The 26,038-nt window shown below is 47.5% G+C and overlaps 1 protein-coding gene across 1 annotated transcript in view; it reads left to right on the top strand.

The window, feature by feature from the left end:
• Positions 1–21,084: 21,084 nt before the first annotated feature.
• LOC127920331 (unconventional myosin-XV-like) overlaps positions 21,085–26,038 on the top strand; it is a gene marked incomplete at its 3' end in the record, with an annotated part of 105,236 nt that continues 100,282 nt past the window's right edge. Inside the window, exons 1-2 of the mRNA XM_052504249.1 lie at positions 21,085–21,181; positions 21,274–21,337. Coding sequence (XP_052360209.1) covers positions 21,099–21,181; positions 21,274–21,337 — 147 coding nt within the window. The remainder of the gene's footprint in view (positions 21,182–21,273; positions 21,338–26,038) is intronic.

Raw genomic sequence — 26,038 nt, 5'->3', positions numbered from 1 at the left:
TTATATATTTAACTCAGTGGTATATATATTATATATCTAGCAGGTTAACTCAGTGGTATATTTATTATATATTTAGCAGGTTAACCCAGTGGTATATTTATTATATATTAATCAGGTTAACCCAGTGGTATATTTATTATATATCTAGCAGGTTAACTCAGTGGTATATTTATTATATATCTAGCAGGTTAACCCAGTGGTATATTTATTATATATTTAACCCAGTGGTATATTTAGTATATATCTAGCAGGTTAACCCAGTGGTATATTTATTATATATCTAGCAGGTTAACCCAGTGGTATATTGATTACATATCTAGCAGGTTAACTCAGTGGTATATTTATTATATATTTAACCCAGTGGTATATTTATTATATATTTAGCAGGTTAACACAGTGGTATATTTATTATATATCTAGCAGGTTAACCCAGTGGTATATTTATTATATATTTAGCAGGTTAACCCAGTGGTATATTTATTATATATCTAGCAGGTTAACCCAGTGGTATATTTATTATATATTTAACCCAGTGGTATATTTATTATATATCTAGCAGGTTAACCCAGTGGTATATTTATTATATATTTAACCCAGTGGTATATTTATTATATATCTAGCAGGTTAACCCAGTGGTATATTGATTACATATCTAGCAGGTTAACCCAGTGGTATATTTATTATATATTTAGCAGGTTAACCCAGTGGTATATTTATTATATATTTAGCAGGTTAACCCAGTGGTATATTTATTATATATCTAGCAGGTTAACCCAGTGGTATATTTATTATATATCTAGCAGGTTAACTCAGTGGTATATTTATTATATATTTAACCCAGTGGTATATTTATTATATATCTAGCAGGTTAACCCAGTGGTATATTTATTATATATTTAGCAGGTTAACTCTGTGGTATATTTATTATATATTTAACCCAGTGGTATATTTATTATATATTTAGCAGGTTAACTCAGTGGTATATTTATTATATATTTAGCAGGTTAACCCAGTGGTATATTTATTATATATTTAACCCAGTGGTATATATATTATATATCTAGCAGGTTAACCCAGTGGTATATTTATTATATATTTAGCAGGTTAACTCAGTGGTATATTTATTATATATTTAACCCAGTGGTATATTTATTATATATCTAGCAGGTTAACCCAGTGGTATATTTATTATATATTTAACCCAGTGGTATATTTATTATATATTTAACCCAGTGGTATATTTATTATATATTTAACAGGTTAACCCAGTGGTATATTTATTATATATCTAGCAGGTTAACCCAGTGGTATATTTATTATATATTTAACCCAGTGGTATATTTATTATATATTTAACCCAGTGGTATATTTATCATATATTTAACAGGTTAACCCAGTGGTATATTTATTATATATTTAACAGGTTAACCCAGTGGTATATTTATTATATACCTAGCAGGTTAACCCAGTGGTATATTTATTATATATTAATCAGGTTAACCCAGTGGTATATTTATTATATATTTAACAGGTTAACCCAGTGGTATATTTATTATATATCTAGCAGGTTAACCCAGTGGTATATAAATTATATATCTAGCAGGTTAACCCAGTGGTATATTTATTATATATCTAGCAGGTTAACCCAGTGGTATATTTATTATATATTTAACCCAGTGGTATATTTATTATATATCTAGCAGGTTAACCCAGTGGTATATTTATTATATATCTAGCAGGTTAACCCAGTGGTATATTTATTATATATTTAACCCAGTGGTATATTTATTATATATTTAACACAGTGGTATATTTATTATATATCTAGCAGGTTAACCCAGTGGTATATTTATTATATATTTATCAGGTTAACCCAGTGGTATATTTATTATATATTTAACCCAGTGGTATATTTATTATATATCTAGCAGGTTAACTCAGTGGTATATTTATTATATATTTAACCCAGTGGTATATATATTATATATCTACCAGGTTAACCCAGTGGTATTTTTATTATATATCTAGCAGGTTAACTCAGTGGTATATTTATTATATATTTAACCCAGTGGTATATTTATTATATATTTAACCCAGTGGAATATTTATTATATATCTAGCAGGTTATCCCAGTGGTATATTTATTATATATTTAGCTGGTTAACCCAGTGGTATATTTATTATATATTTAACCCAGTGGTATATTTATTATATATCTAGCAGGTTAACCCAGTGGTATATTTATTATATATTTAACCCAGTGGAATATTTATTATATATCTAGCAGGTTATCCCAGTGGTATATTTATTATATATTTAGCTGGTTAACACAGTGGTATATTTATTATATATTTAACCCAGTGGTATATTTATTATATATCTAGCAGGTTAACCCAGTGGTATATTTATTATATATTTAGCAGGTTAACTCAGTGGTATATTTATTATATATTTAACTCAGTGGTATATTTATTATATATTTAGCAGGTTAACCCAGTGGTATATTTATTATATATTTAACCCAGTGGTATATTTATTATATATCTAGCAGGTTAACCCAGTGGTATATTTATTATATATTTAGCAGGTTAACTCAGTGGTATATTTATTATATATTTAACTCAGTGGTATATTTATTATATATCTAGCAGGTTATCCCAGTGGTATATTTATTATATATTTAACCCAGTGGTATATTTATTATATATTTAACCCAGTGGTATATTTATTATATATCTAGCAGGTTAACTCAGTGGTATATTTATTATATATTAATCAGGTTATCCCAGTGGTATATTTAGCTGGTTGTGATGAATGTTTTATCCTGCAGCGTGGGCTGAATGCAGGGCAGCTATTAAATATGTATATCTGCCACAGTCATGACCTCCTGGCGTATCAACCAGTCATCAATGAATTAACATGATTCATTTCCATAATGCTCTCCGACAACACAACACACTCACCAACACGACACCAACACAGAGTTCTGGGTCTTGCAACAATAGATTTTTCTGCCTTTTATCTGTCCTTATATGCGGGAAACTCCACATCTGTGTATTGATTTAGTGCTATTAGCTGTATCCTCTGTGTATCGTGGTTCAGTGACCCACCACACTGTGTATCGTGGTTCAGTGACCCACCACACTGTGTATCATGGTTCAGTGACCCACCACACTGTGTATCGTGGTTCAGTGACCCACCACACTGTGTATCGTGGTTCAGTGACTCCCCACACTGTGTATCATGGTTCAGTGACTCCCCACACTGTGTATCATGGTTCAGTGACTCCCCACACTGTGTATCATGGTTCAGTGACTCCCCACACTGTGTATCATGGTTCAGTGACCCACCACACTGTGTATCGTGGTTCAGTGACCCACCACACTGTGTATCTTGGTTCAGTGACTCCCCACACTGTGTATCATGGTTCAGTGACCCACCACACTGTGTATCGTGGTTCAGTGACTCCCCACACTGTGTATCATGGTTCAGTGACTCCCCACACTGTGTATCATGGTTCAGTGACTCCCCACACTGTGTATCGTGGGTCAGTGACTCCCCACACTGTGTATCGTGGTTCAGTGACCCACCACACTGTGTATCATGGTTCAGTGACTCCCCACACTGTGTATCGTGGTTCAGTGACTCCCCACACTGTGTATCGTGGTTCAGTGACCCACCACACTGTGTATCGTGGTTCAGTGACTCCCCACACTGTGTATCGTGGTTCAGTGACTCCCCACACTGTGTATCATGGTTCAGTGACTCCCCACACTGTGTATCGTGGTTCAGTGACCCACCACACTGTGTATCATGGTTCAGTGACTCCCCACACTGTGTATCATGGTTCAGTGACTCCCCACACTGTGTATCATGGTTCAGTGACTCCCCACACTGTGTATCGTGGTTCAGTGACCCACCACACTGTGTATCATGGTTCAGTGACCCACCACACTGTATGTCATGGTTCAGTGACCCACCACACTGTGTATCGTGGTTCAGTGACCCACCACACTGTGTATCGTGGTTCAGTGACCCACCACACTGTGTATCATGGTTCAGTGACTCCCCACACTGTGTATCGTGGTTCAGTGACTCCCCACACTGTGTATCATGGTTCAGTGACTCCCCACACTGTGTATCGTGGTTCAGTGACTCCCCACACTGTGTATCATGGTTCAGTGACTCCCCACACTGTGTATCGTGGTTCAGTGACTCCCCACACTGTGTATCGTGGTTCAGTGACTCCCCACACTGTGTATCGTGGTTCAGTGACTCCCCACACTGTGTATCGTGGTTCAGTGACTCCCCCCACACTGTGTATCGTGGTTCAGTGACTCCCCACACTGTGTATCGTGGTTCAGTGACTCCCCACACTGTGTGTCATGGTTCAGTGACCCACCACACTGTGTATCGTGGTTCAGTGACTCACCACACTGTGTATCGTGGTTCAGTGACTCCCCACACTGTGTATCGTGGTTCAGTGACTCCCCACACTGTGTATCGTGGTTCAGTGACTCCCCACACTGTGTATCGTGGTTCAGTGACTCCCCACACTGTGTGTCATGGTTCAGTGACTCACCACACTGTGTATCGTGGTTCAGTGACTCCCCACACTGTGTATCGTGGTTCAGTGACCCACCACACTGTGTATCGTGGTTCAGTGACCCACCACACTGTGTATCGTGGTTCAGTGACTCCCCACACTGTGTATCGTGGTTCAGTGACTCCCCACACTGTGTATCGTGGTTCAGTGACTCCCCACACTGTGTATCGTGGTTCAGTGACTCCCCACACTGTGTATCGTGGTTCAGTGACTCACCACACTGTGTATCGTGGTTCAGTGACCCAACACACTGTGTATCGTGGTTCAGTGACCCACCACACTGTGTATCGTGGTTCAGTGACCCACCACACTGTGTATCGTGGTTCAGTGACCCACCACACTGTGTATCGTGGTTCAGTGACCCACCACACTGTGTATCGTGGTTCAGTGACCCACCACACTGTGTATCGTGGTTCAGTGACTCCCCACACTGTGTATCGTGGTTCAGTGACCCACCACACTGTGTATCGTGGTTCAGTGACTCCCCACACTGTGTATCGTGGTTCAGTGACTCCCCACACTGTGTATCGTGGTTCAGTGACCCACCACACTGTGTATCGTGGTTCAGTGACCCCCACACTGTGTATCGTGGTTCAGTGACCCACCACACTGTGTATCGTGGTTCAGTGACCCACCACACTGTGTATCGTGGTTCAGTGACCCACCACACTGTGTATCGTGGTTCAGTGACCCACCACACTGTGTATCGTGGTTCAGTGACCCACCACACTGTGTATCATGGTTCAGTGACCCACCACACTGTGTATCGTGGTTCAGTGACCCACCACACTGTGTATCATGGTTCAGTGACCCACCACACTGTGTATCATGGTTCAGTGACCCACCACACTGTGTATCATGGTTCAGTGACCCACCACACTGTGTATCATGGTTCAGTGACCCACCACACTGTGTATCATGGTTCAGTGACCCACCACACTGTGTGTCAGGTGTGTGTGTTTGTGTGTGCCAGCTGTGTTTGTATCAGGAGTGTGTGAAAGCTGTGTTTGTATCAGGAGTTTGAAAGCTGTGTTTTATCAGGAGTGTGTGAAAGCTGTGTTTGTATCAGGAGTGTGTGAAAGCTGTGTTTTATCAGGTGTGTGTGAAAGCTGTGTTTTATCAGGTGTGTGTGTGAAAGCTGTGTTTTGTATCAGGAGTGTGTGAAAGCTGTGTTTGTATCAGGAGTTTGAAAGCTGTGTTTTTATCAGGAGTTTGAAAGCTGTGTTTTTATCAGGAGTGTGAAAGCTGTGTTTTATCAGGAGTGTGAAAGCTGTGTTTGTCTCAGGAGTGTGCTAAAGCTGTGTTTGTATCAGTAGTTTGAAAGCTGTGTTTTATCAGGTGTGTGTGAAAGCTGTGTTTTATCAGGTGTGTGTGTGAAAGCTGTGTTTGTCTCAGGAGTGTGTGAAAGCTGTGTTTTATCAGGTGTGTGTGCCAGCTGTGTTTGTATCAGGCGTGTGTGCCAGTTGTGTTTGTATCAGGTGTGTGTGAAAGCTGTGTTTTATCAGGTGTGTAAAAGCTGTGTGTATCAGGTGTGTGTGCCAGCTGTATGTGTTTTGGCTCTATGAGGCTGGGGCTCTTAGGCACAGTTTAGCAGCAGCTCAGCCCGCCTGCATTATTCAGCCACGACTGAGCCCCAGGATAGGGTTACCCCAAGCAGTACAGCTGATACATTAAGGTGCCCTTTGCAACTATAACGGGCCACACACACACACACTACACTACACACACCTGGCACACACACACGCTGTGAGGCGGTGACAGGTCTCAGGGCTGAGGTGAACGGGGACGGAGGCTCCATAACCAGAGAGAGTGTCGTCTCGGCTCAGTGGGAGAGACACAAAGGACTGCTGCGGGACACAAAGGAACGCTGACGTGGGATATGCTTTCACACACCTGACGCACACCTGACACAACGTGTGTAGGAGAGGATACCCCTGAGCAGGGGAGTCTCTCAGACGCACTTCTCTCTGTGTGGGGGGAAACTGCTGCCAAAACTCAGGCAGCAGCCAAGAAGACAACCAACGGCTGCAGAGCACCGACAGAACACTGGAAGAGCACTGGCAGAACACTGGCAGAACACTGGAAGAGCACTGGCAGAACACTGGAAGAGCACTGGCAGAACACTGGCAGAACACTGGAAGAGCACTGGCAGAACACTGGAAGAGCACTGGCAGAACACTGGAAGAGCACTGGCAGAACACTGGCAGAACACTGGAAGAGCACTGGCAGAACACTGGCAGAACACTGGCAGAACACTGGCAGAGCACTGGCAGAACACTGGAAGAGCACTGACAGAAAACTGACAGAACACTGACAGAACACAGACAGAATACTGGCAGAACACTGGCAGAACACTGGCAGAACACTGACAGAATACTGACAGAACACAGACAGAACACTGACAGAACACTGGCAGAACACTGGCAGAACACTGACAGAATACTGGCAGAACACTGGCAGAACACTGACAGAACACAAACAGAACACTGACAGATCACTGACAGAACACAGACAGAACACTGACAGAACACTGACAGAACACTGACAGAACACAGACAGAACACAGACAGAACACAGACAGAACACTGACAGAACACTGACAGAACACTGACAGAACACAGACAGAACACTGACAGAACACTGGCAGAACACTGACAGAACACTGACAGAACACTGACAGAACACTGACAGAACACAGACAGAACACAGACAGAACACTGACAGAACACTGACAGAACACAGGCAGAACACAGACAGAACACAGACAGAACACAGACAGAACACTGACAGAACACTGACAGAACACAGACAGAACACAGACAGAACACAGACAGAACACAGACAGAACACAGACAGAACACTGACAGAACACAGACAGAACACTGACAGAACACAGACAGAACACTGACAGAACACAGACAGAACACTGACAGAACACAGACAGAACACAGACAGAACACTGACAGAACACTGACAGAACACAGACAGAACACAGACAGAACACTGACAGAACACAGACAGAACACAGACAGAACACAGACAGAACACAGACAGAACACAGACAGAACACAGACAGAACACAGGCAGAACACAGGCAGAACACTGGCAGAACACAGACAGAACACAGACAGAACACAGACAGAACACAGACAGAACACTGACAGAACACTGACAGAACACTGACAGAACACTGACAGAACACAGACAGAACACAGACAGAACACTGACAGAACACTGACAGAACACAGACAGAACACAGACAGAACACAGACAGAACACAGACAGAACACAGACAGAACACAGACAGAACACAGACAGAACACAGACAGAACACAGACAGAACACAGGCAGAACACAGGCAGAACACTGGCAGAACACAGACAGAACACAGACAGAACACAGACAGAACACAGACAGAACACTGACAGAACACAGACAGAACACTGACAGAACACAGACAGAACACAGACAGAACACAGACAGAACACAGACAGAACACAGGCAGAACACTGGCAGAACACAGACAGAACACAGACAGAACACAGACAGAACACAGACAGAACACTGACAGAACACTGAGAACACAGAAACACAGACAGAACACAGACAGAACACTGACAGAACACAGAAGAACACAGACAGAACACAGACAGAACACTGACAGAACACTGACAGAACACAGACAGAACACAGACAGAACACAGACAGAACACAGACAGAACACTGACAGAACACAGAACACTGACAGAACACAGACAGAACACTGACAGAACACAGACAGAATACACAGAACACAGGCAGAACACTGACAGAACACAGACAGAACACTGACAGAACACAGACAGAACACTGAGACAGAACACAGACAGAACACTGACAGAACACAGACAGAACACTGACAGAACACAGAACACAGACAGAACACTGACAGAACACAGACAGAACACAGACAGAACACAGACAGAACACTGACAGAACAGAACACAGAACACAGGCAGAACACAGAACAGAAGAACACTGACAGAACACAGGCAGAACACAGACAGAACACTGACAGAACACAGACAGAACACAGACAGAACACAGACAGAACACTGACAGAACACACAGAACACTGAAACACAGGCAGAACACTGACAGAACACAGACAGAACACTGACAGAACACAGGCAGAACACTGACAGAACACAGACAGAACACAGGCAGAACACAGGCAGAACACAGACAGAACACTGACAGAACACAGACAGAACACAGACAGAACACAGACAGAACACAGACAGAAGATACTGACAGAACACAGACAGAATACTGAGGGAACACAGACAGAACACAGACAGAACACAGACAGAACACAGACAGAACACTGAGGGAACACTGACAGAACACAGACAGAATACTCGGACAATGGGAGACAGTCTGAGGACGATACAGCTGACATATCTGGAGCATTTTTAAACCACAGAGGAAACACTTTTGATTCTTTCTGCCTGGGAATATCCTGTATGACCATTCCTGCTATGCTAGACTGTCTGGACCCTTTTGGGCTGTTTTCAAGGGGACTTGTCTATTGAGTCTGTGTGGTAAGTGTGGCTCATGGTATCAGCCTGGTGTACAGTAGTCCAGTAGTGAACAAGCCTCTGGCAGCCTGGTATGGTACAGTAGTGAACAAGCCTCTGGCAGCCTGGTATGGTACAGTAGTGCACGATGGGAGCTGTGCTGTAAGGAGCCCCAGTGTGGATCAGTCTGCTAGACTACAGAGCTGTACTGTGTGCTGTAAGGAGCCCCAGTGTGGATCAGTCTGCTAGACTACAGAGCTGTACTGTGTGCTGTAAGGAGCCCCAGTGTGGATCAGTCTGCTAGACTACAGAGCTGTCTGACTCTGAGAAGTAATGTGACCAACCGCTGACCGCTGTAATTCAGACTCCGTTACTAGATCGTGTTTTGGATGGCATTGGTTTGGTTGGGCCGTTTTTTCAGTTCACGTTACAGTCTTCATAGAGAAGAGTGGGTCTGAGGCGTAGCTTCATTCAGACAAGAGACAGACGGACAGGAGGAGATGCTGCTGTGTTTGACGGCCGGGTGGACAGCAACCCTCTGACCGGCTCCATCTCCCTCTAGCAGGATCCCTGGCCTGAGACAACATGCCACCTAAGAAAGGAGCAGCAGACAAGAAAGGAGGAGGGAAGGAGGACAAGAAAGGAGGAGGGAAGGAGGACAAGAAAGGAGGAGGGAAGGAGGACAAGAAAGGAGGGAAGAAAGAGGAGCCGGCTAAAGATAAAGCAAAGGATGATGGGAAGAAAGGTAAAGGAGAGAAGTCAGAGGAGGAGGAGGAGGAGGTGCCAAGCGAGGAGGAAGAGGAGGATGAACAGAGTGAGGAAGAGCAGAAAGCTCCACCGCCACAGAAAGGGAAGGGGAAGGTCGCTCTGAAGGGAGCCTCTAAAGCCGTAGCCATGAAGGCTATGGTCAAGCCGCCCCCCAAACGAGGCCAGCCCCCCCCCGAGGACGACGACGACGAGGAGGACGAGGAGGTGAAGAAGCCGCAGATGAAGAAGATGGGAGCGTTGAACCTGAAGAAGATGACTCAGGGGAACATCAAGGGAACCAAGGTCATGATGGGGTTCACTGCCGAGGGACAGAAGAAGACAGTCGCCGCCCAGAAGGTCCAGAAGAAACAGGAAGCCAAGTCTCACCTGAAGGCTCTGAGCGGTCTGACCGGTAAGGCCTCGCCCTTCTCTGCCTCCGCACCTAAACCCCCCGCCGCCGGTGAAGACCCAGCCCAAGAGGAACATGAAGAGCACGTCTCGTCTGTTCCTCAGGATGTCAGGACATAAGAAGACCAAACCTCCCACCAACACCAAGCAGATCCTAGGCACCACTAAGTTCTTCGCTGGCTTCGGAAATCCAAATCTCCTCCTCCGGAGAAGCCAGCGCTGCCCAGCACCTCCAAGTTCTCCATGTTCACCCGGAAGGAGGAGAAGCCCAAAGAGCCTCCTGGTAAGAAGGGCCTGCTGCTGTCTAACCTGGGGCCCGCGGCCCCACCGCCTCAGAGCAGGCTAAAGGACTGGGGGGGAAGTTTAAAGGAATGTTTGTCAAGAAGAAGGACGAGAGCTCTGAGTCTGGGTTTAAGAGTAAAGGCTGGATGCTGGGGAGGATAGCGGGAGCTACTAACTGGCTGACTGGGAGATTCCTGTCCTCTAAGGGCCAGGGGCGTCTGAGGGCAAGTAAGAAGCTGTCGTTCGCCACGCGGGACCCCCGTGCCAGGCTGAGGGGGGGCTACTACAACGAGGACTATGAGGATGATGAGGAAGAGGAAGAATTCACCTATGAGGAAGATGAGTACGACCAGAGGTCCCGAGGTCGTTACGGACGACCTTTAACCTACGCCTCCTACGACCCCTACGGAGAGGTCACAGAATACTGCGAGGACAAGTACGGTTACTACGACTACAAGGGCAACTACTACGACTACTACAGCGAGGACGACCATGAGTACCGTGATGATGAGGTGGAGTACTACGACCCGCACCGTTACTACGATGACGGGTTTGACCACCTCGACCACAGGCAGGGGTTGACGATGGAGGAGTTTTGTTACTACGGCGACGATGGTCTGGAGTATTACTACGGTGATGACGGACTGCTGTATCCGATGGAGACAGGGGAGTACGGTTACTACTACGACACTAACGAGATGTTGGATTACTATGACGACCAGTTGGGCTATTACAACCCGCAGTACCTGGATTATGGGATGTCTGAGCAGTATGGGATGTTGCCGGGTTACGATGGTTTCTATCTGTCAGACCAGTCCCTCCTGTACCACACAGACCCTGCTACTGGGATGATGGGATATGCTGCTGTTGATCAGTTCAACCCCTATCCCCCCTACCCGCTCCACCAAGCCTACCCTCAGCCCTACCCTTTCCCCATGGAAGCTGTTCTGGAGTCAGTGCAGCCGGGGGTGGTGTACGGGGCTGACCAGCTGTCCTACCCAGCAGCTGTCCCAGGATCAGACCAGTTCCGGCTGCCGCGGCCGCAGGTCAGGCTGTTTGGCAAGGAGAGATTAGAGGTTGGCCACGCCCCCTCCTCCCCTCACCTGGCCCTCAAAGACCTGGACATTATGTCAGAGATCCAGTACGAGCCGCTCCCCCGAGTAGTACACCTCCAGATCTCACCCCCGACCTCCCTCCCCCACCCCCACAGCCAAGCTCATCCAGCAGGCCCACGGCCGCACCCCTCTCTCTGCCTCCCCAGCCGGATCTCCTCACCCCTGTTGGGGTGACACAGCTCCCACTTCATGACCCCCCTTCTATCACCACTCCCCCATACCTCTAGAGCCTGTGTTCCAGCAATACATCCCACAGATGGGAGAGATCTCAGGGATGGGACCCTATCCACCCATGGCTTCTCCTTATCCATCGATGGCTCCACAGAGGGCCACCCCATTTTCCCCATGCCAGTGCGTCGTCTCGGCCCCCACCCGTCCCCTCAGCTCTCTCTAAGGCCTGGTTCTCCAGGTATGGGGCGCGTCCCTCATCCCACTCACCCCATGGACCCCCACCTCTCCCCTCGGCTCTCCAGGAGGGGGATTCCTCCCCCCCATCTGCCCCCCTCTCCGCTAGCCAGGAGGCGCACCTCCCCCCTCTCCTCGCCCCTCCCATCCAGACGAGGCCCCTCCCTCAGGGCTCAGAGTCAACCGTCCAGGAGGAGGAGACTCCTCTCTCACCCGTCTCACCCGTCTCCCCCCTGCTCCCCCCTGGCCAGTCCCCCCTCCTCCCCCGAGGATCCCTGAGGAAAAGGAGCCCTCCTCATTCCCCCAGGCCCCCTCCCTCCTCTCCAGAGCTCGTCTGATTGGAGGAAGGAAGCAACAAAGCACCTTGTCTCACCCTCCTCCCCTCTGCCTCCCCTCTCAGAAGGAACCCCCCTCGGGGAATACAGACCCCTGTCTCCGACATTCCGTCCTGCCTCCCCCCCCTAACCTCTCTTCCCCCGCCGACTCTCCTCTCCCACCCCTCCTGTATGTCCAGCCACCCCTCCCTTCCCGCACCTCCACACGGCACCTCAGAGGGGGTCGTGGCCAGGTGCCCATGGGGGCGGTGAAGCCCTCGCCAGGTAACCCCTACCTGCAGAGACGTAGTCGGCATGGCACCCCTCTCACCCAGAACGTGGCTCCCTTCAGGTCGTCGGTTCACAGCGTCGCGAGGGCCAACCCCTCCAGCAGGACAGCTGCAGGGCCCCGTCCCCCATGTTGGCACGCTCAGTGTCCCGTCCGGGAGGGGTCAGGGAGTCGCAGCGGACCCCAGGGAGGTTTCCATCGCCCCGTGGGAGGGGCCACCCTCTCGTCCGCATGCCCAGGAACCCTCCTCCTGGCAGGCAGTCGTTCAGAGGCCGTCCTCTCTCCCCCAGCCCTCCATGAAGCAGCAGGGTGGTCCTCTCTCCACAGCCCTCTGTTAGACGCCCCTCCTCCCCACAACACAAGCAACCCTCTTCCCCCCTGCCGCCCGTTCCCCCTCTCCCTTCCACCACTTCTCCCCAGCCTCCTTCAGACCTCCCCCCCACCACCCCAGTCTCCCCCATCACTCCCAGGTCGTGACCCAGTACAACCACACTATGGAGCCAGGAGCCTCTCCCTTACTGACCAACGCTCACCTTAGAGGAGTAAACTACACCTCCCCTCAGCAGCGGCCCCCCCCCCCATCCCTCCCTCCGTTACGATCCTCGTTCCTCCCCCCTCCAGAACTCTTACCTGCGTAACACGTCCTATAGTTCACCTGTACAGAGAGGCCCCTCCCCCTCGCCCGGTGGCCAGCTGATGATGTCATATGATGGACAGGTTAGCCAGGGTTCCTCCCCCCAGCTGTCTAACGCCTTACAGCAGAACACTAACCTGTCTAACGCCTCCTACTCCTACCCCCTGGCCTCCTCTCCTCTCCAGAGGAATGCCTCCCTCTACACCCCCGCCCTCTCCCCCTATCAGGCCCAGTCCTCCTCACCTCGTCTCTCCAGCACCGTGCTCAGCCCTCGGCTCCGCAATGCCTCCTACGCCTCCCCCGCTCTTTACAGACCTCCTCCACCCTCCTCCCCCACGCTGGTCACCACTCTTAGCACCTCCCACCACCTACAGGGGTCAGCGTTCCGCCTACCCGACGGTTCCGTGATGATGTCGGGGGGTTCCGAGGGGAACAAGAGCAGTGGAGGTTCTCCCGGTTCTGTCTCTCTGATGTCTAATGCTCTGCAGAACACTAGCATGAGACAAGCTACCTACCGTCTACCAGACGGTTCTCTGGTCACCAGGACTGAACCCAATCCTCAACCATCCTCCTTCTCTCCAGACCTCTCCTCCGCTCTCCTCAACCCCAACATGCAACAGGCTACGTATAAATTACCAGATGGGACGCTAGTAACCCAGAACGAGCCTCAACCGATTCCCTCTCCCTCCTTCTCTCCGAATCTCTCCTCAGCTCTTCTCAACCCAAACCTCCGCCAGGCTACGTACAGATTACCTGATGGAACTCTAGTAACCAGGACTGAACAAACTCCCCAGCCATCCTCTCCTAACCTCTCCTCTGCTCTCCTCAACCAGAATTTTACCAAGGCTACGTACAGATTACCAGATGGAACTCTAGTAACCAGGAACGAGCCTCCACAACCTTCTCCTAACCTCTCCTCTGCTCTCCTCAACCAGAATCTTACCAAGGCTACGTACAGATTACCAGATGGAACTCTAGTAACCAGGAACGAGCCTCCACAACCTTCTCCTAACCTCTCCTCTGCCCTCCTCAACCAGAATCTTACCAAGGCTACGTACAGATTACCAGATGGAACTCTAGTAACCAGGAACGAGCCTCCACAACCTTCTCCTAACCTCTCCTCTGCTCTCCTCAACCAGAATCTTACCAAGGCTACGTACAGATTACCAGATGGAACTCTAGTAACCAGGAACGAGCCCCCACAACCTTCTCCTAACCTCTCCTCTGCCCTCCTCAACCAGAATCTTACCAAGGCTACGTACAGATTACCAGATGGAACTCTAGTAACCAGGACTGAACAAACTCCCAAGCCATCCTCTCCTAACCTCTCCTCTGCTCTCCTCAACCAGAATCTTACCAAGGCTACGTACAGATTACCAGATGGAACTCTAGTAACCAGGAACGAGCCTCCACAACCTTCTCCTAACCTCTCCTCTGCCCTCCTCAACCAGAATCTTACCAAGGCTACGTACAGATTACCAGATGGAACTCTAGTAACCAGGAACGAGTCTCCACAACCTTCTTCTCCTAACCTCTCCTCTGCCCTCCTCAACCAGAATCTTACCAAGGCTACATACCGTCTACCAGATGGAACTCTAGTAACCAGGAACGAGCCTCCACAACCTTCTTCTCCTAACCTCTCCTCTGCTCTCCTCAACCCTAATGTCCGTGGAGCCTCCTATAAGGGGGGGTCTCTGGCCCCCCCTCGCCCCTCCCCCAACCTGTCCAATGCTCTCCAGAACCAGAACCTGCGTTCCGCCACTTACAGACTACCTGATGGGACCTTAGTGACCCGGGCCCAGCCTAGCACTCCCCAGCTCTCCAACGCTCTACAGAACCAGAACCTGCGTTCAGCTACGTACAGACTTCCTGACGGGAGCATGATGACGAGACCTGTTCCCGCCACCCCCCAGCTTGGCAATGCCCTACAGAACCAGAACCTCCGTGGGGCCTCCTACCGCCTGCCCTCCTCGCTGGAGGAGCCTGGAGGGGGCGATACGCCCGTGGTCATGCCCCAGGTCCAGGGCTCTGGGCCGGGGCAAGGGGCAGGAATCACTGGGCTCAGGGCCCAGGGCCTGGGATGGGGACACAGCCTAGGGGTCCAGGGGAGCAGGTGGATGTGTGGGGGTCAGAGACAGTGCTGCCCCACCCCACTGTCCAGAACCTCACCAAGTGGTCCATGTACCGGGATGAGGAGCTGCTGGATCCCCCGGGGCCCCCCCACCATGGACAGAGAGAGATGGACCTGGAGCCGGACTGGGCTCCTAACAGGGAAGGGGAACCCACTGGGCCCTGGTATGATAAGGTAATACTGGTTTAACTATAGAACCCACTGGGCCCTGGTATGATAAGGTAATTCTGGTTTAACTATAGAACCCACCCGGCCCTGGTATGATAATGTAATACTGGTTAAACTATAGAACCCACTGGGCCCTGGTATGATAAGGTAATACTGGTTTAACTATAGAACCCACTGGGCCCTGGTATGACGAGGTAATACTGGTTTAACTATATAACCCACTGGGCCCTGGTATGGGCACTCGTAATACTGAATACTGGGCCCTCGTAATACTGAAAATACTGTTAATACAGTAGACTACTACTGGTATGATAAGGTAATACAGTAGGCTACTACTGGTATGATAAGGTAATACAGTAGGCTACTACTGGTATGATAAGGTAATACAGTAGGCTACTACTGGTATGATAAGGTAATACAGTAGGCTACTACTGGTATGATAAGGTAATACAGTAGGCTACTACTGGTATGATAAGGTAATACAGTAGACTACTACTGGTATGATATGGTAATACAGTAAGCTACTACTGGTACGATAAGGTAATACAGCAAGCTACTACTGGTATGATAAGGTAATACAGTAAGCTACTACTGGTATGATATGGTAATACAGTAAGCTACTACTGGTATGATATGGTAATACAGTAAGCTACTACTGGTATGATAAGGTAATACAGTAAGCTACTACTGGTATGATAAGGTACTACAGTAAGCTACTACTGGTATGATAAGGTAATACAGTAAGCTACTACTGGTATGATATGGTAATACAGTAACCTACTACTGATATGAGAAGGTAATACCGGTGATATTAGTACTACTGGTACGATGAGATAATACAGTAGCCTACTATTGGTACGATAAGGTAATACAGTAAACTGCCTCTGGTACGATATGGTAGTACAGTAAGCCTCTACTGTAATGATAAGGTAATACAGTAGGCTGCTACAGATACGGTATGGTAATACAGTAAGCCACTACTGTAATGATAAGGTAATACAGTAGGCTGCTACTGTTATGATAAGGTAACACAATAGGCTACTACTGGTATGATATGGTAACACAGTATGCTGCTACTGGTATGGTACATTAATATGATAAGGTAATACTGGTACTACTGGTACGATGAGGTCATACAGCTACTGTTATGATAAGGTAATACTGGTACTACTGGTACGATGAGGTCATACAGCAGTTAACTGTTATGATAAGGTAATACTGGTAAACAGTAAATGCAGGTGTAGAAGCACGGTGGCTAAGAAAAACTCCAAAGAAAGCCCAGAACCTACGAAGAAACCTAGAGAGGAACCAGGCTATGAGGGGTGGCCAGTCCTCTTCTGGCTGTGCCGGGTGGAGATTATAACAGAACACGGCCAAGATGTTCAAATGTTCATAGGTGACCAGCAGGGTCAAATAATAATAATCACAGTAGTTGTCGAGGGTGCAGCAAGTCAGCACCTCAGGAGTAAATGTCAGCTGGCTTTTCATAGCTGATCATTCAGAGTATCTCTACCGCTCCTGCTGTCTCTAGAGAGTTGAAAACTGCAGGTCTGGGACAGGTTGCACATCCGGTGAACAGGTCAGGGTTCCATAGCTGCAGGCAGAACAGTTGAAACTGGAGCAGCAGCACGACCAGGTGGACTGGGGACAGCACAGAGTCATCAGGCCAGGTAGTCCTGAGGCATGGTCCTAGGGCTCAGGTCCTCCGAGAGAGAGAAAGAAAGAAAGAGAGAGAGAAAAAGGACATCGTATAAGACAGGAGAAATACTCCAGATATAACAGACTGGCCCCAGCCCCCCGACACATAAACTACTGCAGCATAAATACTGGAGGCTGAGACAGGAGTGGTCGGGAGACACTGTGGCCCTGTCCGACAATACCCCCGGACAGGGCCAAACAGGCAGGATGTAACCCCACCCACTTTGCTAAAGCACAGCCCCCATACCACTAGAGGGATATCTCCAACCACCAATTTACCATCCTGAGACAAGGCCGAGTATAGCCCACAAAGATCTCTGTCACGGCACAACCCAAGGGGGGGGCGCCAACCCGGGCAGGAAGATCACATCAGTGACTCAACCCACTTAAGTGACGCACCCCTCCTAGGGACGGTATGAAAGAGCCCCAGTAAGCCAGTGACTCAGCCCCTGTAATAGGGTTAGAGGCAGAGGATCCCAGTGGAAAGAGGGAACTGGCCAGGCAGAGACAGCAGGACCAAATCAGAGAGATAGGTAGGAGCAAGCCCATGAAATGCTTTGTAGGTTAGCAGTAAAAGCTTGAAATCAGCCCTTGCCTTGACAGGAAGCCAGTGTAGGAGGCTAGCACTGGAGGAATATGATCTAATTTTTGGTTCTTGTCAGGATTCTAGCAGCTTTATCCGGGTAGCCGGAAAGTAGAGCATTGCAGTAGTCTAACCGAGAAGTAACAAAAGCATGGATACATTTTTCTGCATCATTTTTGGACAAAGTTTCTGATTTTTTGTAATGTTACGTAGATGGAAAAAAGCTGTCCATGAAACAGTCTTGATATGTTCGTCAAAAGAGAGATCAGGGTCCAGAGTAACGCAAGAGGTAAAATATATAGTGAAAACAATAGTGGTCCTAAAACGGAACCTTGAGGAACACCGAAATTTACAGTTGATTTGTCAGAGGACAAACCATTCACAGAGACAAACTGATATCTTTCCGACAGATAAGATCTAAACCAGGCAGAGTTGTGCAGACTCAGGACAACTGAGCTTTGAAGGAATACGCAGATTTAAAGAGGAGTCCGTAATTTGCTTTTTAATAATCATGATCTTTTCCTCAAAGAAGTTCATGAATTTACCACTGCTAAAGTGAAAGTCATCCTCTCTCGGGAATGCTGCTTTTTAGTTAGCTTTGCGACACTATCAAAAAGGAATTTCGGATTGGTCTTATTTTCCTCAATTAAGTTAGAAAAATAGAATGATCGAGCAGCAGTAAGGGCTCTTCGATACTGCACGGTACTGTCTTTCCAAGCTAGTCGGAAGACTTCCAGTTTGGTGTTACGCCATTTCCGTTCCAATTTTCTGGAAGCTTGCTTCAGAGCTCGGGTATTTTCTGTGTACCAGGGAGCTAGTTTCTTATGAGAAATGTTTTTAGTTTTTAGGGGTGCAACTGCATCTAGGTTATTGCGCAAGGTTAAATTGAGTTCCTCAGTTAGGTGGTTAACTGATTTTTGTCCTCTGGCATCCTTGGGTAGACATCAAGGAATCTTTGTGATGTCTGTGAATTTATAGCACGACTTTTGATGTTCCTTGGTTGGGGTCTGAGCAGATTATACGTAGAATGTATGCACACATGACTGTAAGTCGCTTTGGATAAAAGCGTCTGCTAAATGGCATATCATATCATCATATCATCATTATTTGTTGCAATTGCAAACGTAATAAAATGGTGGTCGATAGTCCAGGATTATGAGGAAAAACATTAAGATCCATAACATTTATTCCATGGGACAAAACTAGGTCCAGAGTATGACTGTGACAGTGAGTGGGTCCAGAGACATGTTGGACAAAACCCACTGAGTCGATGATGGCTCCGAAAGCCTTTTGGAGTGGGTCTGTGGACTTTTCCATGTGAATATTAAAGTCACCAAAGATTAGAATATTATCTGCTGTGACTACAAGGTCCGATGGGAATTCAGGGAACTCAATGAGGAACGCTGTATATGGCCCAGGAGGCCTGTAAACAGTAGCTATAAAAAGTGATTGAGTAGGCTGCATAGATTTCATGACTAGAAGCTCAAAAGACGAAAACCTATTTTTTTTACCAGTAATACTGGTACGATAAGGTAATACTGGTACGATAAGGTAATACTGGTACGATAAGGTAATACTGGTATGATACGGTAATACCGGTATGATAAGGTAATACCGGTAATACTGGTATGATAAGGTATTACTGGTACGGCAAGGTAATACCGGTATGATAAGGTAATACCGGTAATACTGGTACGATAAGGTAATACTGGTACGATAAGGTAATACCGGTAATACTGGTACGATAAGGTAATACTGGTACGATAAGGTAATACTGGTACGATAAGGTAATACTGGTATGATACGGTAATACCGGTATGATAAGGTAACATTTACATTACATTTAAGTCATTTAGCAGACGCTCTTATAAAAGAGCGACTTACACATTGGTGCATTCACGGTAATACTGGTATACCGGTAATACTGGTATGATAAGGTATTAATGGTACGGCAAGGTAATACCGGTATGATAAGGTAATACCGGTAATACTGGTACGATAAGGTAATACTGGTACGACAAGGTAATACTGGCACAATAAGGTAATACCGGCAATACTGGTGCGATAAGGTAATACTGGTACGATAAGGTAATACTGGTACAACAAGGTAATACCGGTAATACTGGTACGATAAGGTAATACTGGTACGATGAGGTAATACCGGTAATACTGGTACGATAAGGTAATACCAGTAATACTGACACAATAAGGTAATACCGGTAATACTGGTACGATAAGGTAACACCGATAATACTGGTACGACAAGGCAATACTGGTATGATAAGGTAATACGGGTAATAATGGTACGATAAGGTAGTACTGGTACGATAAGGTAATACCGGTATGATAAGGTAATACTGGTAATACTGGTATTATAAGGTAATACTGGTACGATAAGGTTATACTGGTACAATAAGGTAATACCGGTAATACTGGTACGATAAGGTAGTACTGGTACGATAAGGTAATACTGGTACGATAAGGTAATACTGGTACGATAAGGTAATGCCGGTATGATAAGGTAATACCGGTACGATAAGGTAGTACTGGTACGATAAGGTAATACTGGTACGATAAGGTAATACTGGTACAATAAGGTAATACCGGTAATACTGGTACGATAAGGTAGTACTGGTACGATAAGGTAATACCGGTATGATAAGGTAATACTGGTAATACTGGTATGATAAGGTAATGCCGGTACAATAAGGTAATACCGGTAATACTGGTACAATAAGGTAATACTGGTACGATAAGGTAATACCGGTAATACTGGTACAATAAGGTAATACTGGTACGATAAGGTAATACCGGTAATACTGGTACGATAAGGTAATACTGGTACAATAAGGTAATACCGGTAGTACTGGTACGATAAGGTAATACCGGTATGATAAGGTAATACTGGTAATACTGGTACGATAAGGTAATACTGGTATGATAAGGTAATGCCGGTACAATAAGGTAATACCGGTAATACTGGTACGATAAGGTAATACCGGTATGATAAGGTAATACTGGTATGATAAGGTAATGCCGGTACAATAAGGTAATACCGGTAATACTGGTACGATAAGGTAATACCGGTATGATAAGTGGTACTGGATGCGATGTCTTGTGAATGTCGGTATATGAACTCAACGGTGTGTCTGTGTGTAGATGTACTCCATCCGCAGCCTGCCCAGCATGGTGTACCGGGAGCAGCCAGAGGAAGACGGAGTCGAGGACATGACGCAGCTGGAGTGAGAACACAACACAACACAACAGCCTTATTTAAAGGATGTGGAAGCTGCTATTTCAGCTGGTCTGTGTGCTTCTGTGTCTGTTGTTCCAGGGAGCTGTCTGAGGGATCTGTGCTGCTCAACCTGAACAAGAGGTTTGAGAGAGAGATCATCTATGTGAGTTTACTAACAACTCACTGGACACTGTACGCCCATTACCTGATAAACTAATAGCATTCACACATGTCCCTCTATCCCCTGTACAGACGTATAGCTAGGATCCTGTTGTGTGTGTTATTAGTGGAATGTGTGTGTGTGTGTGTGTGTGTGTGTGTGTGTGTGTGTGTGTGTGTGTGTGTGTGTGTGTGTGTGTGTGTGTGTGTGTGTGTGTGTGTGTGTGCGTGCGTGCGTGCGTGCGTGCGTGCGTGCGTATGCGTGCGTGCGTGCGTGCGTGCGTGCGTGCGTGCGTGCGTGCGTGCGTGCGTGCGTGGCGTGCGTGCGTGCGTGCGTGTGCGTGCGTGCGTGCGTGCGTGCGTGCGTGCGTGCGTGCGCAGCGGCACGTGCGTGCGTGCGTGCGTGCGTGCGTGCGTGCGTGCGTGCGTGCGTGCGTGCGTGCGTGCGTAGTAAAGTAAAGATACCTTAATAGAATAAGTGTCAAATTAAAATGAAAGTCACCCAGTAAAATACTACTAGTCTAAAACGATTTGGTTTTAAATATACTAAAGTATCAAAAGTAAAAGTATAAATAATTAGAAATTCCTTTGATGAAGCAAACCAGACGGCAGCATATTGTTTATTATTTATTTACGGAGAGCCAGGGGCACACTCCAACACTCAGACATCATTTGCAAACCAAGCATGTGTGTTTAGTGAGTCTGCCAGATCAGAGACAGTAGGGATGACCAGGGATGTTCTCTTGATCAGAGGCAGTAGGGATGACCAGGGATGTTCTCTTGATCAGAGGCAGTAGGGGTGACCAGGGATGTTCTCTTGATCAGAGACAGTAGGGATGACCAGGGATGTTCTCTTGATCAGAGGCAGTAGGGGTGACCAGGGATGTTCTCTTGATCAGAGACAGTAGGGATGACCAGGGATGTTCTCTTGATCAGAGGCAGTAGGGATGACCAGGGATGTTCTCTTGATCAGAGGCAGTAGGGATGACCAGGGATGTTCTCTGGTTAGTGAGTCTGCCAGATCAGAGACAATAGGGATGACCAGGGATGTTGTCTTGATCAGAGGCAGTAGGGATGACCAGGGATGTTCTCTTGATCAGAGGCAGTAGGGATGACCAGGGATGTTCTCTTGATCAGAGGCAGTAGGGATGACCAGAGATGTTCTCTGTTTAGTGAGTCCTCCAGATCAGAGGCAGTAGGGATGATCAGGGGTGTTCTCTTGATCAGAGGCAGTAAGGATGACCAGGGATGTTCTCTTGATCAGAGGCAGTAGGGATGACCAGGGATGTTCTCGTGATCAGAGGCAGTAGGGATGACCAGGGATGTTCTCTTGATCAGAGGCAGTAGGGATGACCAGGGATGTTCTCTTGATCAGAGGCAGTAGGGATGACCAGGGATGTTCTCTGGTTAGTGAGTCTGCCAGATCAGAGACAATAGGGATGACCAGGGATTTTCTCTTGATCAGAGGCAGTAGGGATGACCAGGGATGTTCTCTTGATCAGAGTCAGTAGGGATGTTCTCTTGATCAGAGGCAGTAGGAATGACCAGGGATGTTTTCTTGATCAGAGGTAGTAGGAATGACCAGGGATGTTCTCTTGATCAGAGACGGTAGGGATGACCAGGGATGTTCTCTTGATCAGAGACAGTAGGGATGTCCAGGGATGTTCTCTTGATCAGAGACAGTAGGGATGACCAGGGATGTTGTCTGTTTAGTGAGTCTGCCCGATCAGAGACAGTAGGGATGACCAGGGATGTTGTCTTGATCAGAGGCAGTAGGAATGACCAGGGATGTTCTCTTTAAAGAGACAGTAGGGATGACCAGGGATGTTCTCTTGATCAGAGGCAGTAGGGATGACCAGGGATGTTCTCTTGATCAGAGGCAGTAGGGATGACCAGAGATGTTCTCTGTTTAGTGAGTCCTCCAGATCAGAGGCAGTAGGGATGATCAGGGGTGTTCTCTTGATCAGAGGCAGTAAGGATGACCAGGGATGTTCTCTTGATCAGAGGCAGTAGGGATGACCAGGGATGTTCTCTTGATCAGAGGCAGTAGGGGTGACCAGGGATGTTACCTTGATCAGAGGCAGTAGGGATGTTCTCTTGATCAGAGGCAGTAGGGATGACCAGGGATGTTTTCTTGATCAGAGGCAGTAGGGATGACCAGGTATGTTCTCCTGATCAGAGGCAGTAGGGATGACCAGGTATGTTCTCCTGATCAGAGGCAGTAGGGATGACCAGGGATGTTCTCTGGTTAGTGAGTCTGCCAGATCAGAGACAGTAGGGATGACCAGGGATGTTCTCTTGATCAGAGGCAGTAGGGATGACCAGGGATGTTCTCTTGATCAGAGGCAGTAGGGGTGTTCTCTTGATCAGAGGCAGTAGGGATGACCAGGGATGTTCTCTTGATCAGAGGCAGTAGGGGTGTTCTCTTGATCAGAGGCAGTAAGCGTGTTGTCTTGATCAGAGGCAGTAGGGATGTTCTCTTGATCAGAGGCAGTAGGGATGCTCTCTTGATCAGAGGCAGTAGGGATGTTCTCTTGATCAGAGGCAGTAGGGGTGTTCTCTTGATCAGAGGCAGTAGGGGTGTTTTCTTGATCAGAGGCAGTAGGGATGACCAGGATGTTCTCTTGATCAGAGGCAGTAGGAATGACCAGGGATGTTTTCTTGATCAGAGGCAGTAGGGATGTTCTCTTGATCAGAGGCAGTAGGGATGCTCTCTTGATCAGAGGCAGTAGGGGTGTTCTCTTGATCAGAGGCAGTAAGGGTGTTCTCTTGATCAGAGGCAGTAGGGGTGTTCTCCTGATCAGAGGCAGTAGGGATGACCAGGGATGTTCTCTTGATCAGAGGCAGTAGGGATGACCAGGGATGTTCTCTTGATCAGAGGCAGTAGGAATGACCAGGGATGTTCTCTTGATCAGAGGCAGTAGGGATCACCAGGGATGTTCTCTTGATCAGAGGCAGTAGGGTGTTCTCTTGATCAGAGGCAGTAGGGGTGTTCTCTTGATCAGAGGCAGTAGGGGTGTTCTCTTGATCAGAGGCAGTAGGGATGTTCTCTTGATCAGAGGCAGAAAGGGTGTTCTCTTGATCAGAGGCAGTAGGGGTTCTCTTGATCAGAGGCAGTAGGGAGTTCTCTTGATCAGAGGCAGTAGGGGTGTTCTCTTGATCAGAGACAGTAGGGATGACCAGGGATGTTGTCTTGATCAGAGGCAGTAGGAATGACCAGGGATGTTCTCTTTAAAGAGACAGTAGGGATGACCAGGGATGTTCTCTTGATCAGAGGCAGTAGGGATGACCAGGGATGTTCTCTTGATCAGAGGCAGTAGGGATGACCAGAGATGTTCTCTGTTTAGTGAGTCCTCCAGATCAGAGGCAGTAGGGATGATCAGGGTGTTCTCTTGATCAGAGGCAGTAAGGATGACCAGGGATGTTCTCTTGATCAGAGGCAGTAGGGATGACCAGGGATGTTCTCTTGATCAGAGGCAGTAGGGGTGACCAGGATGTTACCTTGATCAGAGGCAGTAGGGATGTTCTCTTGATCAGAGGCAGTAGGGATGACCAGGGATGTTTTCTTGATCAGAGGCAGTAGGGATGACCAGGTATGTTCTCCTGATCAGAGGCAGTAGGGATGACCAGGTATGTTCTCCTGATCAGAGGCAGTAGGGATGACCAGGGATGTTCTCTGTTTAGTGAGTCTGCCAGATCAGAGACAGTAGGGATGACCAGGGATGTTCTCTTGATCAGAGGCAGTAGGGATGACCAGGGATGTTCTCTTGATCAGAGGCAGTAGGGATGACCAGGGATGTTCTCTTGATCAGAGGCAGTAGGGGTGTTCTCTTGATCAGAGGCAGTAAGCGTGTTGTCTTGATCAGAGGCAGTAGGGATGTTCTCTTGATCAGAGGCAGTAGGGATGCTCTCTTGATCAGAGGCAGTAGAGTGTTCTCTTGATCAGAGGCAGTAAGGGTGTTCTCTTGATCAGAGGCAGTAGGGGTGTTCTCCTGATCAGAGGCAGTAGGGATGACCAGGGATGTTCTCTTGATCAGAGGCAGTAGGAATGACCAGGGATGTTTTCTTGATCAGAGGCAGTAGGGATGTTCTCTTGATCAGAGGCAGTAGGGATGCTCTCTGATCAGAGGCAGTAGGGGTGTTCTCTTGATCAGAGGCAGTAAGGGTGTTCTCTTGATCAGAGGCAGTAGGGGTGTTCTCCTGATCAGAGGCAGTAGGGATGACCAGGGATGTTCTCTTGATCAGAGGCAGTAGGGATGACCAGGGATGTTCTCTTGATCAGAGGCAGTAGGAATGACCAGGGATGTTCTCTTGATCAGAGGCAGTAGGGATCACCAGGGATGTTCTCTTGATCAGAGGCAGTAGGGGTGTTCTCTTGATCAGAGGCAGTAGGGGTGTTCTCTTGATCAGAGGCAGTAGGGGTGTTCTCTTGATCAGAGGCAGTAGGGATGTTCTCTTGATCAGAGGCAGAAAGGGTGTTCTCTTGATCAGAGGCAGTAGGGGTGTTCTCTTGATCAGAGGCAGTAGGGGGGCGTTCTCTTGATCAGAGGCAGTAGGGTGTTCTCTTGATCAGAGGCAGTAGGGATGTTCTCTTGATCAGAGGCAGTAGGGGTGTTCTCTTGATCAGAGGCAGTAGGGGTGTTCTCTTGATCAGAGGCAGTAGGGATGTTCTCTTGATCAGAGGCAGTAGGGATGTTCTCTTGAT

Source organism: Oncorhynchus keta, unplaced genomic scaffold (genome assembly GCF_023373465.1).
Source record: "Oncorhynchus keta strain PuntledgeMale-10-30-2019 unplaced genomic scaffold, Oket_V2 Un_contig_1897_pilon_pilon, whole genome shotgun sequence".
Classification (NCBI taxonomy): domain Eukaryota; kingdom Metazoa; phylum Chordata; class Actinopteri; order Salmoniformes; family Salmonidae; genus Oncorhynchus; species Oncorhynchus keta.
This window is presented reverse-complemented; position numbering and strand designations above follow the sequence as displayed.